The sequence below is a fragment of the Pinus tabuliformis genome, chromosome 7 (genome assembly GCF_031772625.1).
Source record: "Pinus tabuliformis cultivar Carrire ecotype Pingquan chromosome 7, CPIR1, whole genome shotgun sequence".
NCBI lineage: Eukaryota > Viridiplantae > Streptophyta > Pinopsida > Pinales > Pinaceae > Pinus > Pinus tabuliformis.
Window position 1 is genome coordinate 483,854,956 of NC_142293.1, and position 16,290 is coordinate 483,871,245.

Consider the following 16,290-nt stretch of genomic DNA (forward strand, 5'->3'; position numbering starts at 1 on the left):
AATCCCTTCTCAAAAGTGCATTTATTCCTAGAAGATAGGAATTTAAAAATGGTGGTTTAAGAGTCTATGGTTTTGGAAACCCATCATATCCTCCCATGGTATTATGGATGTGAGGGACAACGCATGTGTAACTGTAAACTCAAAAATGGAACAGGAAGAGGTAAATATAGCTACTTGATGCAATTTTCTAGGAGGAGGGTAAGGAATAAGATGAGGAGGAGGATAAGGAATAAGATTATGTGTAAGTCTAACATATAAGGCCAATAGATAAGTCCAATGGACAAAGCCATGGCGGTGCACTATGATGCCATGTCCCTACCATGTCATTGCCTAATCATTTACATGTGTCATATTTCATGGCAACACTTTCTAAAAATATATCTACTATAAATAAGTCACCTACTAAAAGTAGACATGCTATAAATAGTAGTCCTCCTAAACAACTGAAAAAATATAAGAAAATGTGCATGTACACCATGACCTTCTTGGTAACCCCAACAATTTATGATAATAACAGTAATAAAATAGATAAATGGTGTGCATTTGATTATCCAAAAAATTATATTTCCTATATAAATAATAAAGAAAATATTATTTCTTGGAAAAAAATAATACTAGAATAACAAATATACAAGTGTTAACCTTAAGTGATATATCTAACCCTAACCCTACCCTCTATAGTGAAAAGGAGGTTTTGCACTTGATTTTCACATATGTAAAGGCTCTTAAGATTCAATTTGAAATTCATTTTGCATAAATATGATTATCTTAATAGTTTATGTAACCTTATAATTTGTAATTGTTCTTAAATTTTAGAAAATCATACTTTTTAATTTCAAAAATTTAAATATCACATTTTATAACTGTTTTGAAATTATTTTTTATTAGATATATGTTGTGGGTGCTTTTTATTTATTTTTGGTAAATATCATGAAAAAAAATAAAAAAAATCTAAAATTATTTGACAATATATCCTATCAAAAGATACGGGCTTCCCTTTATTGTAAATAAAGTTATAATAAAGCACATTTGGTAAAAAAAAATGGTAAATTCTTTATGGAAGAAGAAATTCAAACATTAAAAGAAACCACTCAAAGCTCAAAAGAAAATGTTTTCAACATGTATTTTTTTAAATAAATTTTAAAATTATATAAATTTAAATTTTTAAAACATTATTAATAATTCATAATATTAAAAGTTATATAAAAAATATAAAATTATTTAATAGAAAGAAAACACGAAATGTAATTTAAAGTTAAAGAAATGAAAATATCAAATCTAAAATAAAATTAAATTAAACTTTAATGAATTTTATGACACCCCTGAAACTAAACATAAGTCACACTAGCAACTTTCCTTTTACAAAATCAATATAAAGATTAAAAAAGAAAATATATCAAAGAAATTTACTCGATTTTAAACATTAGCAGCTATATAATAGAGGATGATCAAACAAAACATTTATGTTATGATTAAACAAAACATTTAAGTTATGCAAGGCAACGGATTTGCGATTTCACTCAAACATATTAAAATTAGTGTAGCACACAATATTCATACTGAGTGCGCTTACATAGTTCACTCAAACATAAAGAAAACAGTGTAGCACAACAATATACTTGTGCATATGTATGAACTAACGGACGGAGTCGATGAAGGCACTATATACTATATAGAGACGCTGTTGGGAATTCCTCGAAATGTAAGCCCAGCACCTGTCTCGCCAGTATCGGAAGTCCCTGGGTATAAGAGCGTGTAGGGAACATCTGCAGGGCCACGCCGGTTTTTCAACCTTTGATCTGTGTTCCTAGTCTTGATATTCTGCTCTATCTCAAGTAGCTGGGAGCGAAAGCGTTGGAATGCTGTTTCAACGCGAGAGTCATCTGTCCACTCGGAGGCGGAGCCCTGCCCCAGGTAAACCTCGTCGGTAGAATGCTTCGATAGAAGCTCCAGGACAGCCATGGTAGTGGCACAGGTCTTTGGATTGGACACAGTTTTTAGGAAATAGGCTTCCGGGTCACGAAGGAAGTCTAAGTATTGTGGGGATCCTTTCTCTGGAATAAGTTTCCGGGTGGTGCTGGGGTGATTGGGCATGAATCCGGCATAGCCGTACTGCCCGAAATTGACCGCTGCATGGTGTGCAGAAGCGATCCAAATGAGTGTGGTAATGCCTTCTTTCACATCCTCCACACTCTTCATCTTGTACCATCCTCCCTCATCACCCTTCTTATCTCCGTGACCCACTTCCACGATCTCTTTCCACCATGCCTGAACTTCTCTATCGCTCTCCACACTTTGGTCATCCTTGTAATACAGCGATATGTAGTCGGATACCCAAGACTTCAAGGCCGCCCATATTTCAAGCCCGTCCACTGCATACGGATAATCTTTTATCACAAGCCTCACACCATTTACTTTATCAGTAGGATCGCGCACAGCCATACCCCTGGACATGAACCCGTATCAGTGCATTAATATATATGTTAGTCCCACAAACTAATATTAAACTAAAGTTACAGCGTGGTTATAATATTACCTTTTAAGGAGATCAGCTGGCAGTCCCTGCTCGTTGAATCTCCAATCCATGTATGCTTTGGCCGAAATTTCCATAGAATACTTACCACTCGTAAAGCATTGCTCGATTATGCCTCCTGCATTTATCAACGATTGACGAGCAGATCGATTGATCTCCATAGTATTGCGAAAGTGAGGGATGAGCAACTTGTGAAGTGGGTGGAGTTTGCTCAAATGTCTATGGGCAGAAATGATAAATGGCTCCACCACAGCATGAGTCCTGAGCCTGCATGTGAAAGGAAAAAAGAAAAACAAGTATTTTATTAATAATCGAAGTGTACAAAATCACAGCAAATGTCAATATCATAAAGGTAATCATTAATTTTTTAACAAGCTCAAACTAAAAGCAAAATAATGATCTCCGCTATTTAAGTCTTATTCTTCCTCTGCCTCTTGATCTTCTTCATCTTCATCTGATAGTGATGAATATTTTAGAAACCTCCTAAAAATTTTCCTACTTAATTTCTACTAAAAGACTTTTCTACATATATGTATGTTTAACTAAGTAACTGTTATTGAAATTAACAAGATTACTAAACAATATTGAAATTAACAAGATGGCTATCTCCTACCAATGTAACTGTTATTGAAATTAACAAGATTACCATCTCTTACCAATGGCTCACCAACTGATGGTAACCGGAATCGTTTGCCCGCACATGAGCCTTCGCCAGTTGCCATAACCATCCATGATCTTCACCGCTATAGTCAGGAGTGTAGACCTGTCTTGAACCCAAGCCCACTGATGTGGGAGGCAAACACAGCTCAATGGCCACAGGCTTTAGAGTTCCGGTGTCGGCCAGGAAGAAAAGTGAACGGGTAGCGTAAGCTTTGCTGGTAGGAAGCTGGTTGACAAGCTCCACGTACGGCATGTAAGCGTCATAGTAGTCCAATATAAAGAGCCGATTCGATTTAATAGCCTGCTATATGGACATGCATGCTTAATGGTTGTCTGTCTACTGTATTGCGGAAGAATATTCAAAATACTAGTATATAATCATTAACGAACCATTAAATCTAATTAACAATTTAACTGAAGGAACTAAATACCTGCTCCACCGAGATGCCATCTAGGCTTTTAAGAATATGTTGAGCGGTGATTGCACTCTGTTGGGAACCATAGATTTGTGCGTTCAGGTGGCCGGACGGTGGAAAGCTCTGTAATCACATTAAGAAGTTCGTATCCACATTAGTAGTCATAATAATAATAATAACAATATTATTAAAAAGAAGTAAAAGTCCCGGTTGCTTCGTATAACTTGTAAACATCGAATGACCATCGGATTCACTCCAGAGAGCGTCTGGCGGGCAAACTCTTCTTCTGTCTTCCATGCAGCGTCATCCTCTATTGCACAGACACGGATTTCATTCAGTAATTATCAAACAAAATTAATAGGGCTCAAAATGCACCAAATTCAAATTTAGGAATACTGTTCGAGATTAATCAACTCACTGCTAATGATAGTGGGAAGCGGAAACTTGAGAATAGCTTGATCATCTGTATTCAGAATCCCTTTCATCGTCTGAGTTTGAAGGACTTCTTTGGCTAAAGTGGTTGTAATGCTAGTCAAAAATGAAATTCCCTTACTGTAGAGACCCCGAACTTCCTTCAAACTGCCAAACTCAGGCTTAACAGCTGACATTATGGCGGGTATAACTACTTTAGAGAAAGCTTTGAGGAAATGAGCTCTGAAGTCTGAAAGGCACTCCTGCGGAAATTGTTCGTCTGAGGGAATATAGAAGGTCTGTGTAAGGCTGCATAGCCGGTTCAAGCTCTCGAAAGCCTGACCTGCAAACGGTCGTAACACGTAAAGCGTAAGTTCTATTCTATATATATATATATTGTAACGTAAAGCGTAAGTTCTATTCTAATACACTTTAATTTGATCATCTAACGCATGGGCAGCAGGTCGTTACTGGTTTTAGAACGCGGACGACCAGTTCTACACCTGCGGGGATATGGCAATTCCCGCGATCCACCCAGCACTTTCCTTTCTAACTCCTTCTTGGTGTCAGGATCGCCCAGATCATTGTAAACATCGTAGTCATAAATGCGCTCCCATGTACTCCTTTGGCCCGTTCCATTTCCTCTCAATCTCACCAGCTCTACGTTCCTCAAAGCCACCAGACCTAACGGCGTTTCATCGGGAAGATAGCTCTGCACACATGGATACATAAATATTAATATTTTCATTTCACACGGGGAGTGTGATGGAAAGCGTACGTAAATTTAACGAAATTAGACGTTATGTACATTATTTGCAAAGAAGACTCGTTCAGCGATTAGATTGGAGGAGATGACACTCATCCACTTGGGATATATCCAGGAGTTGCACAGGAAACGAATATCGCCTTTTCCGGGGATTTGAATTGAAAGCTCTTTTAGAAAGAACTCTCTGGAGTGATTGTTTGTCACCAGTACAGCGCCGGGGATCCCCATCTCAGGAGCCCACTCGAAACTGATTTCGTGTTCTGAATCCTTACTCACGTATTCCAGCGAGGGCAAATATTTCCATTGTAAATCAGCAGGGCGACTACGTATACCGTGGCCCGTTTCTGCAATAACAGATCAATTCACGGCTGCTATAACTACTTGCGTAATAATTGACATCATATTACATGCATGGTAGAACAAAGCCAAGGAATTCATGACGGCATTAATCTATAATCTTGCAAATTCATTATTTCACCTTGATCTATGTGGTCGCTACTGACGAGCTGAAAATTCACCTTCTGTTGCAGCAACTCGAATACACGATCTCCAACGCTGGCAGATATATCCTTGACATCGAGAAGAGACGTTTTCCGAAGGATAACCCTCCCTTTGATCTTGGTAACTCCCTTCTTGCACCTCCCGAAAATTTCGAAATTTTTCATTTCTCTGTCAACTGTAATGCCTATTCAGCGTATACTTGCCCTTGCCTCGTATGTTACAAACATAAAATCATTGGTATTTATAGAATGGTCCTCATGAGTAAACAAATAATTTTGCTTTCTACGAATGGAATCACATATCACCTTACAATGTGAAGAGTAGTCTCTCACCACAATAATTGTTATAATTTTCCTCCCCATCAGGACTGCTTTCACTAAAAAACTATTTTATTTGAAAAGTTATATTAAATCATTATAATTTTCCTGCCCACCAAGACTGCTTTTACTAGTAAATTATTCTATTTGAAAAGTTATACCCAATGAGTGATGGATCAATTTATTTCTTTCGCATCTTTCTTCAATAATATTCTTTCTCATCCCCAAGACAATTATTCACCCCAGAATGTTATGCGAGCATAACTTTGGCTGGCTTATTCTTCCTTTATCCAATTGGAGGTGGTGATAGGTTAAGCATCTCCAGGAAAGACGTCATCTCAACCTCGTATCTTATGTCACTTAAGAGCCCGTCATCGTATCGCTTTCAATAGTTATGGTTGGTGTGAATTGTGAATTTGTATTTAATTGTACGAGTGATTGCTTACTCTTTTTCGGTTGTTAGGATACTATGAAGTAGTTGATTCAATAGCAAATCTAATAAATCTATCTCTTTTTATTGAGTAGGATTCTAATGTGTAGTTGATTCAATAGCAATTGTATTCTAATAAATATATGGTTTTTTTTTTTAGGTTTTTTTAATATTTTTATTTGGTGTGAGATTTGAGGTTGAGGTTTAAAGAATAGTAGGCAAAAGTTATATTCCATCAATTTGTCTATGTAGTGGAGGGGATTTTTGGAGGATACACTGATTGTTCATAATTCCTAAAAGAGAATTAGTACAATTGCTAGGTGAAAATTTTCCAAAGGAAAAATATGTTTAAATATATGTCAAGAAAGAGGCAAGAATTTTTTTAAACTACACCATGAGGTACTTATTTCATAATAAATTTTATTTCACCATTATCTAAATTTTTATTGTGTTCTACATGTATTATGTTGAGTATTTATGTGCATTTTTTTCGCACCTCATTAATAAGTGGTTAAATACAATTATGAAAATAAGATGATATTGGAGAAGATAATGAAATATTTTTTTATTGGGCTTATGAGATGTCAAATTATGGTGAAATCTTATCAAAATGGATCAACTCAACAAGATGGGGAAAAAATTGCAAATTAGAAGTTTAAAATGAAAAAGTTAATGGACGTGTATAACTTTTTGGCATTTGCATATGGAAACCAAGCTAGACCCACAACATCAATAGGCTCAATTCAAAATTGGGATCCACAAGGGACTAAAGCAAGAGTGAATTTTAGATTGTCTATAATGACAACCTCATTTTGCATATCATGGAATGTAAAACATCCCTTGAAACTTGGGAGACACTTAAAGGATTGTATGAAACAAAATAAACAATTCAGACCTTCTTTCTCACAAGAAAACATTTCTTAATTAAAATGATGGAAAACTAAGTTATTAGTAATTTTCTTTCTAGAATCAAAGAGCTTAAAGATAAGCATGGTGATATTGGTGAAAATATTTCGAGCTCCTAATGAATGGAATATTGAATGCATATAAATGTTTATCACCAATCCTATAGCTAGGGAAAAAGCATCTACATTTGATGAATCCACAGGTAAGCACCTACATTTAATGAATTGCCAAGTATTCTAGTTCAAGAGGAATAACAAAGAAAGAATGTCAACTACAGATCTAAGAGCTTCGTACACCTTCATCCACCTTCCTTTACCTTCAAAATACCTTTCTCACCTTCATGATGCTCTTGGGCCCAAGGAAATCTTCTAGCAAAACTAGGTATCATGTGGCATCCTGTAGCAGTCTTGTAGCATTGCCTAAACTTGGCCACATTTGCTTTAAGATCTTGATTTTTGCATTTTGGGATTGAATAATTACCCCCATACTTTGAATCAATGGTTAGGGATACCCAAGGACCACTCTAGACCCATTCTTTCTTCACTGCAAGTACAAGACAACAATTAGAATCACAATGACTATTCTTTTATGCAATGAGCAAATATTGTGCTACTAAAGCTAAAACCATCTTACGCTCAGTAATATAAATGGAAACTCTTCAATGCAAATATATTAAACCTCATTTTTGAGGTTACACTCTTACATTTTTTAGTCATGTGTTGTAGTTTAAATTTCCTCTTTCAAGGTAATCTGCAAATAGAGTAATGATTTACATTATGCAAGTAAAGTGTTGACTTGATTGTTTTGCAAGTAGAATAACATTCTTTATTTCTACAACTAGTATAGTATATTCCCTTCATGTAACTATAATTAGTATTTGCATTTGATGAATGACACTTTCATTTCTTCAATTAGGATAATGTTCATTCTCCTGAAATCAGAGTAGACTCTTTCCTTTTCACACAAATTATCTTTGTAAGCTAGTTGAAGGAGTGGTCTCTACATGCCTTGATATGATTCAATGACAGAAGGTGACATGAGTAGAGCTTGACTTACAGTCCATATAGCACTGTCACCTCTAAGTTTGTTCGAATACTAGGTTGATAATTTTACGTTGGTAGCCTTGGGAGTCGTAACATTCTTGTTGCAATACCAGGGCTAATCACTTTTTGGCACCTCTATCGGGGAGGGGTCCAAGTAGGTATTGTTTCTACTTAGAAGTTTCTTATTTTTTTTCCTCTCTTTTGCATCAGTACTATTAATTTGAAAATGTTAGCAAAATGGGAAAAGTTCGAAAAAAGTTAGAGCTAGTTCTTTCATGTCTCGTAGAAGTAGGGATATCAACAAAAATTCCTGCCAAAAACCCAAACCCCTTCAAGCAACCAACTATCATTCTTCTTTGGTGACTTTGAACTTCCCTTTCTCACTACACGAGAGTTAGAAAACCCTCTAGGTGAGCAACTTGAAATTTTTGAGGAACCCGTATGGGAGGAACAACTCGTCTCACCTACCCAAACCATGGCTGAAAACAAACAGAATGAGGTCTTTCCTATCCAAGAAATCAATTACGATGCCAAAATGAAGAATATAATCCCTACTTCCCTTCCACACTTCTATGGTCTAACCTTTGAGGGCCCTAACACATTCATGTTTAAATTTATTGTTTTATATAGGACCTGTGACTATACCTCTAATAAACAGAAGCTGAAGTTGTTTCCATCCACCCTCAAAGATGGAAGCTCGAGGCAACATCACTACTTGGGCACAAATTCAACAAGACTTTTATGAGAATTACAAGGGTTATTGTCAGTCTAAAGAGACAAAAGAGGGAATCTTTAGGAATAACTTTGGACTAGATGAATCCTTAGAGGACTATGAGGAAACATTCCAACTCAACTATAGGAGGGCTAACTATACCCTTCACTGTGAGTCACTCAAGCTAGTACTTCTCCGAGGGATCAAGGAAGATGTAATGGAGACCCTCAACATCCTACTTGGAGGAGACATTTACGAGCTACCTTATGAAGACATCAAGATAATATTCAAGAATAATTCTAGGGCTATTAGGAAAAAATGTAGGTTTATTCAAGGCCTGGTCAACTCGTCTCCCTCTACATCAACCATCAAACATGATATAGGGAGTATGTTGGAGGATATCAAAAGTGAAATGTTGCATACATTTTCCCTATCGTTGGACACTATGTAGATTAAAAGGAAGCAAGAGGAAGCAGAAAGGGAACTAGTTATCTTTTTCCCAAGATGCACTAGGAGGCATCCGAGAAATGAATGCCCACTAAACGTCATAGAAGTCTGCTCTATCTATGAGGAAAATCATGCAATAGAATGATGTCCCTATCCACCAGGCCTAAAATTTATATAATAAGGGGCAAAAAATTGTTTTGAGAAACTTTGCTTCATTAACCAAAGGAGACCCCAAGGCCCTTGGCCATATTAACAAGGCATGCAAGGTGCACGTTATCCTCCTTATAATCCAAATAAAAATGCACCTTTCCATCTTTGGTACCCTTTCAATCATCCACCATGGGCCATACCCTCTCCATGGTCTTATACTCCTCAGTACTCTCCTAAGCCTATTAATCCTCCTTTCCAGCCATATCCACCTTAACCTTCTCAATGGGACAACCCCTCACAACGATGGAGGCCTAAAGTAGCCCATCCTCCAAACTTAATGCCTCGTCCTCAACCTCAACCATAAATACCTCACCATAACCTACCTAAGCAACCTTAAATTCCTCCCCAACCCAATACAAACCTCAAAAATAAATAATCACAACAGGTTTACAGTGGGGAGACATCTTATCCTTCTTATGTTGTGGAAATACAAGAGATCAACGTTGAGTCTGGGAAGGTACATCCAAATTGTTACCCACCTTCTCCACCTAAACAACTTGATAAAGAGAATAAAGATATTATCCCTAAAGCTAGTGCACCTCCCTATCTTGAAAGGTTGTTCCAACCTAAACAACACACCCTGGAAGAGGTTAAAATTCTGGGAAATTGAATAACTTCTGTGTCAAAATACCCCTTCTTTAAGCCATCAAAGATGTCCACATCTACATCAAGCTTATGAAGGAATACGTTTTTAAAAGAACTGGGAGAAGAAGGAGAGATAACCCCACTATCAATGTCGTTGGGAAGTTGTTTGATCTAATTCTTGGGAGGGTGATCTCCCTAAAGTACCTAGATCATGGTAGCTTAGTGGTGGATGTACAGATTGATAGCATTATGGTCCCTAATGCCTTGATTTACCTTGGGGTTTAAATCATTGTGATGACCAAGGAAACTATGCTGAAGCTCAACCTTTAAGGGGCCTTGAGGGAGACCACTACAGTGTTGCAGCTTGTAGATAGATCCATAGTATCTTCTGAAGGAGTTATTAAGGATGTAATGGTCTCCATCGAGTCTTAGGAGTACCCCACATATTTCCTTGTCCTCCAACCCAAAACCAAGTTTAATGGTTACCCTCTCATCCTAGGAGGGCCTTTGTTGGCCACTATTGATGCCTACATTAGTTGTAGGCCTAGGAACATGACCATCAAGAATGGGCATCTATCAAAACAAATTCTGCTATACCCTCCTGCTCAACCTTGTTTTGAGCATGACTTTCCCTTATGGGTAGAGGATGAGGAAGAAGAAGAATTTTATCAGACATCCCTCCACCAATTTTGTACACTAGACAATGTTGTAGAAGGTAGGAAGCTTGATGAACATGACCTTATTGACCATATCTTACATAATAAACCTCCCACTACCATTCCAGTTGATGAAGTGATGAAAGAATCCTTAGAACAATCTGAGATCTATCCATGGAATAATACATTCTATGTTGACATTGATCTAGATCATGCCAAGGTTGTGGAGATTATCCCATCAAGAACTCCAGATATCAAGCCCTGTCTCTCAACCAAGCAAGAAGAGAAATTATGCACTATGCTAAGACAACACCTTGATGCTTCTACTTGGGACTATAAGGAAATGAAAGGTGTGCATCCCTTAGTTTGTAACCATAATGTCTACATCAAAGAGGGATGCAAGCCTCTGGGCGAACCCTAGAAGAGAATGAACCTAGCTCTTAAGGACATTGTGAAAGAGGAATTACAAAAGCTACTAGATGAAGGGTTCATATACCTCATTTCAGATAGTGAGTTGGTCTCCCCCCTTGTCATAGTCCCCAAGAAAAATGGTTAGTATAGAATCTATGTTAATTATCGAGAGCTTTAAAAGGATACAAAGAAGGACTGCTTCCCTTTCATTTTCATTGACCAAGTCCTAGATGGCCTTGCAGGGAAGAGATTATTTTCCTTACTAGAAGGATTTAGTGGGTACAACCAAATATAGATCAGGCCCGAGGACTAAGAGAAAACCACATTCACATGTCCTTGGGCTACCTTTTCCTATAGATTCCTTCCATTCGGTTTGTACAATGCTCCTTCTACCTTCTTGAGGGTATTTCTAAGTATCTTTGCTAATCTTGTTCATGACACTATTGAGATATACATGAATGACTTCACTTGTTATGCATGTGACTTCCAGGAAGTTATTTCTAATCTATGTTAAGTTTTAAGGAAATGAATTGAGATGAATCTTTCATTAAGTCATGAGAAATGTGAATTTTTTATGAATGTAACAACTATCCTAGGCCACTCCATATCTATGGAAGGGATACATGTTGACCCCAATAAATTTTCTATCATTAAAAAGGTCCCTATCCCCCAAAAGCAAAGGGATGTCCAAAGCTTCCTTAGATTGGATGGGTACTATAGAATGTTCATTAAGGACTTTATTAAGTTGGCTTCACCCTTGTTTGGACTACTAGATAAAGACTCAGACTTCTGTTGGACAAACAATTGTCAAGAGGCCTATGAATTACTAAATGATAAGTTAACCAATTCACCCATCCTTAGGGATCCCAATTGGGAATTTCCTTTCCAAATTCACATAAATGCATGAGATAAGGTTGTAGGAGCAACCTTAGGACAAGTGCAACACAAAATTCCCTATGCTATATATTTCATTAGTAAGAACCTTTTAGGCTAAAATTAACCATATAGACATTGAAAAAGAACACATGGTTGTGGTACACTCTTTGAACAAGTTTAGGAACTACATCATTGGATATCAAAATTTTGTTCACACTGATCATGCAACCATTGAGTATTTAGTGAATAAACCTGATATCAATGCGAGGATCATTAGATAGTTGTTATTATTGCAACAATTTGATTTAACTATTGTTGAAAAAATTGGGAAAGAGAATTTGGTTGCATATTTTTTGTCAAGACTGGCTTTGGTTGCAGCAAATGAGGAGATAGTAGATGATCAACTTTAAGATGAAAACCTCTTTTCCATCTCAGTGTTATCTCCTTGGTTAGATGATATAGAAAACTACCTGGTTACTGGGAGGTTCACTCCTAATTTATCCTCCAAGGAGAATAGAAAGATTGTTAGGAAGAGTGCCCCTTTCAATTGGATTGGGGGGATCTTTTCAAGTTGGGGCTAGATCATGTTTTGAGGAGATGTGTGAGCGAAGAGGAGATCTTGACATCCTCTAAGCATGCCATGATGGAATTTTTGTGGGCCACTTTGCTTCTAAGGGGACAACCTTTAGAGTTCTACAAGGTCCTTACTATTGGTCCACTCTACATAAACATGCAAGAAAGTACACCACCATGTGTGATTAGTGCCAGAGGATGGGCAAGCCCACAACTAGGAATGAAATTCCCCTACAACCTCAAATGACTCCCTAACAATTTGAGAAATGGGGCATGGAATTAATTGGGCCCATTGATACCCCATCAAGACAAATGAAGTACACCATTGTGTGCAATAATTACCTCATTAAATGGGTTGAAGGAAAGGTAGTGAAGGAATTAAATGAGTAGAATGTGGTTGAATTTATCAGGTAGAACATCATCTACATGTTGAATTTTCCAAGGGATTTTTTCACTAATCAAGGGACACAATTCACCTCAAATCTAATTGAAGACATCTGAACCAACTCCACATCGAGCACATAAAATCCACGACCTATCACCCTTAGGAAAATGGGAAAGTTAAAGTCACAAAAAAAATCCTTGGAGAACATTTTGACGAAGGTTGTTAGCAATAGTAGAAGGGATTTCGTAGACACACTTATAAAATCCACTTGGGCCTACAATACCACTTGGAAGACCACCACTGGATTTACCCCATTTGAATTAGTTTATGTAAGGAAGGCCCTTCTGTCCATTGAATTTGAATATAGTACCCTAAGGACAATAGCTCAGTTCGACTTATACTTCAATGTAACATAGCAAGAGAGGCTACTCCAGTTGAATTGTTTAGATGAACTCATATTGCAAGCTCTCTTACATGTGGAGGTAGTCCAACTAGAGAGGAAAATATGTCATGATAAACACATCCGGGAGCGAGATTTTCAAGAGGGTGATTGGGCCTTTCTGTATGATTCAAGGTTCAAGGATTTCAAAGGAAAATTAATGACAAGGTGGTTCAACCCCTATCTAGTGGAAAAATGTTATCATAATGGGTCCATAAAAATCAAAACAATTAATGAAGAATGCATCCCCTTGCTTGTTAATGGTTACTCATTGAAGTTGTACAAAACACCTTTCCAAAAAGAGGATTTTATTAGTTGAATTATCATGGAGATGAATGCTGTTGGGAGGCTCACAACCCTCAATTCACTAAGATTTTGATGCGAAAAAGAAAAACTAAAGGAAAAAAGAAAAAATAAGGAGCCTAGGTGGAAGCATCCATGAGGCATCTAAGGCCAACTCTAGGGTTTAAAACCTCCATGAGGCAACTGAAGTGCAAAAAGGAGAAAATAAAAGAAATATAGGATGAAAATATCTGATGAGCCCCCAAAATGGGTAACTTTATGGGCTCATTTTGCCTATTATTCTTGATTAATCCACCATTCTTCATAGTTTTATGCATGCTTTTGAATATATTTATGTTAATTGAATGAATGAGAATAGTCACTTGACCAAAAATTCTAATCCATGCTTATTGCAAATTTTTGGACATCTTTTGGACCAAGGTCAGGCATTCATGAGCAAGTTGATAGCCAAATACAAAGGAATAAGGCTCAGGATTTGTCAGAGGGGTGTCTCCTACATTAAATGACCCCTTCCTTGAGTTCTCCACCATCAGCTCGGAGTTCAACAGCCCACCAAAGATGATTTCAAGGGGCAACCGAGCAAGTTTTGTGAAGTGGCTGATTAACTGCAGTTTTGAATGGCCAAGCTCCTAAAGTTAAGGAGGACTATTGGGAGTCCTCGTGTTGCATAAGTAGGAAGGCTTCAAGCCTTTGTAGTTTAGCTATTGAACAGTTGTTTTTCACACTTGAGTTCAACTCTCCATTTCAGCTCATTTTCGAGCTCTTGTTGTAAAGAGTTTTGTGACATGACTATTATTTTTTGAGTAAGGGAGATGAATTTCACTTTGCACCAGCTCTGAGATTTCTTAAGAGGCTGTAGCTCCTGGGGTTGGGCCCAACCCAAGTGCTAGTACCTCCTCTATGTACTTTTATGTGTTTTCCTTGCATTCATAGAATGATTTCTGTTATTTAGGTTAAGATCTTGCTTTGTTGCTTAGGTTGCTTTTGATGATTAAAATAGCTTTTCATGCTTCAGGTTGATTTGACAGTTTGGTAATAGAAAAGATCTACCAAAATGCCACCAAGCAATCATTGATCTCATCTCTCCCTCCTTGGGACCATGAGCTGAGACCAAGGCATATTTGCTTGTTAATGAAGAATGCATCCCCTTGCTTGTTAATGGTTACTCATTGAAGTTGTAAAAAAGACCTTTCTAAAAGAGGATTTTATTAGTTCAATTAGCATGGAGATGAATGTTGTTGGGAGGCTCACAACCCTCAATTCACTAAGATTTTGACGAGAAAAAAGAAAAAATAAGGGGCCTAGGTGGAAGCATCCATGAGGCATCTATGGCCAACTCTAGGGTTTAAAACCTCTATTAGGCAACTAAAGTGCAAAAAGGAGAAAATAAAAGAAATATAGGATGAAAATATCTTATGAGCCCAAAAAATTGGTAACTTTATGGGCTCATTTTGCCTATTATTCTTGATTAATCCACCATTCTTCATAGTTTTATGAATTCTTTTGAATATATTTATGTTAATTGAATGAATGAGAATAGTCACTTGACCACAAAGTCTAATCCGTGCTTATTGTAGATTTTTGGACACCTTTTGGACCAAGGTCAAGCATTCATGAGCAAGTTGACAGCCAAATAGGAAGGAACAAGGTTGAGGATTTGTAGGAGGGGTGTCTCCTGAATTAAATGACCCCTTCCTCAAGCTCTCCACCATCAGCACAGAGTTCAATAGCCCACCAAAGATGATTTCAAGGGGCAGCTGAGCAGGTTTTGTGAAGTGCCTGATTAACTGCAGTTTTGAACATCTAAGCTCCTAAAGTTAAGGAGGACTATTGGGAGTCCTCATGTTGCATAAGTAGGAAGGCTTCAAGCCTTAGTAGTTTAGCTATTGAACAATTGTTTTTCACACTTGAGTGCAGCTCTGCATTTTAGCTCATTTTCGAGCTCTTGCTATAAACAGTTTTGTGACATGACTATTATTTTTTGAGTAATGGAGATGAATTTCGCTTTGTACCAGCTCTGAGCTTTCCTAGGAGGCTAAAGCTCTTGGGTTTGGGCCCAACCCAAGTTCCAGTACCTCCGCTGTGTACTTTTATGTGTTTTCCTTGCATTCATAAAATAATTTCTGTTATTTAGGTTAAGATCTTGCTTTGTTACCTAGGTTGCTTTTGATGATTAAAATAGCTTTTCATACTTCAGGTTGATTTGAGAGTTTGGTAATAGAAAAGATCTGCAAAAAGGCCATCAAGGAATCCTTGATCTCATCTCTCCCTCCTTGGGACCATGAGATGAGACCAAGGCATACTTGGTACCACGAAAACATTGTTTTTGCCTTCCAATGCAACTGTTAGTGTTATATTTTGAGTTGGAAAAGTTGATACCAGTTGTACTTCATGTTTAGATATGTTGTTACTTATTTTCCATAGTTATCTTACATGATTTCCTATCTATAAACTTATGTTCATCATGTTTATGGTTTTTACGTCAGTTTAGGTTAAAATAGATAGATCTCTGGTTTTCTAGTCTTAGTTCAATCACTTTTGGAAAATAGTGTGCAGAACACCTATGATACATTCCCACCTACCATTCCTCCATCATACAACCTGCTCCAACCCCTAATTCCAGATTCCTTCCCTTCATTCGCCACACTTTTCCAATTTGACCTAATTTCCACTTTCTTGTGCAACATTGCTTTCTCCATCCTTGAACAAA

General features: G+C 37.3%; 1 protein-coding gene across 1 annotated transcript; it reads right to left on the reverse strand.

Annotated features, from left to right (window-relative positions):
* Window positions 1-1,514: 1,514 nt before the first annotated feature.
* LOC149248120 (putative linoleate 9S-lipoxygenase 5) lies at window positions 1,515-5,512 on the reverse strand. The gene is made up of 9 exons (XM_089456003.1): window positions 5,265-5,512; window positions 4,829-5,130; window positions 4,492-4,732; window positions 4,028-4,363; window positions 3,834-3,919; window positions 3,625-3,732; window positions 3,190-3,494; window positions 2,537-2,800; window positions 1,515-2,446 (listed from the first exon to the last, which is right to left on the reverse strand). The coding sequence occupies exons 1-9, from the start codon at window positions 5,449-5,451 to the stop codon at window positions 1,669-1,671; spliced, it is 2,607 nt and encodes an 868-aa protein (XP_089312129.1). The 5' UTR covers window positions 5,452-5,512; the 3' UTR covers window positions 1,515-1,668.
* Between the last annotated feature and the right edge of the window lie 10,778 nt (window positions 5,513-16,290).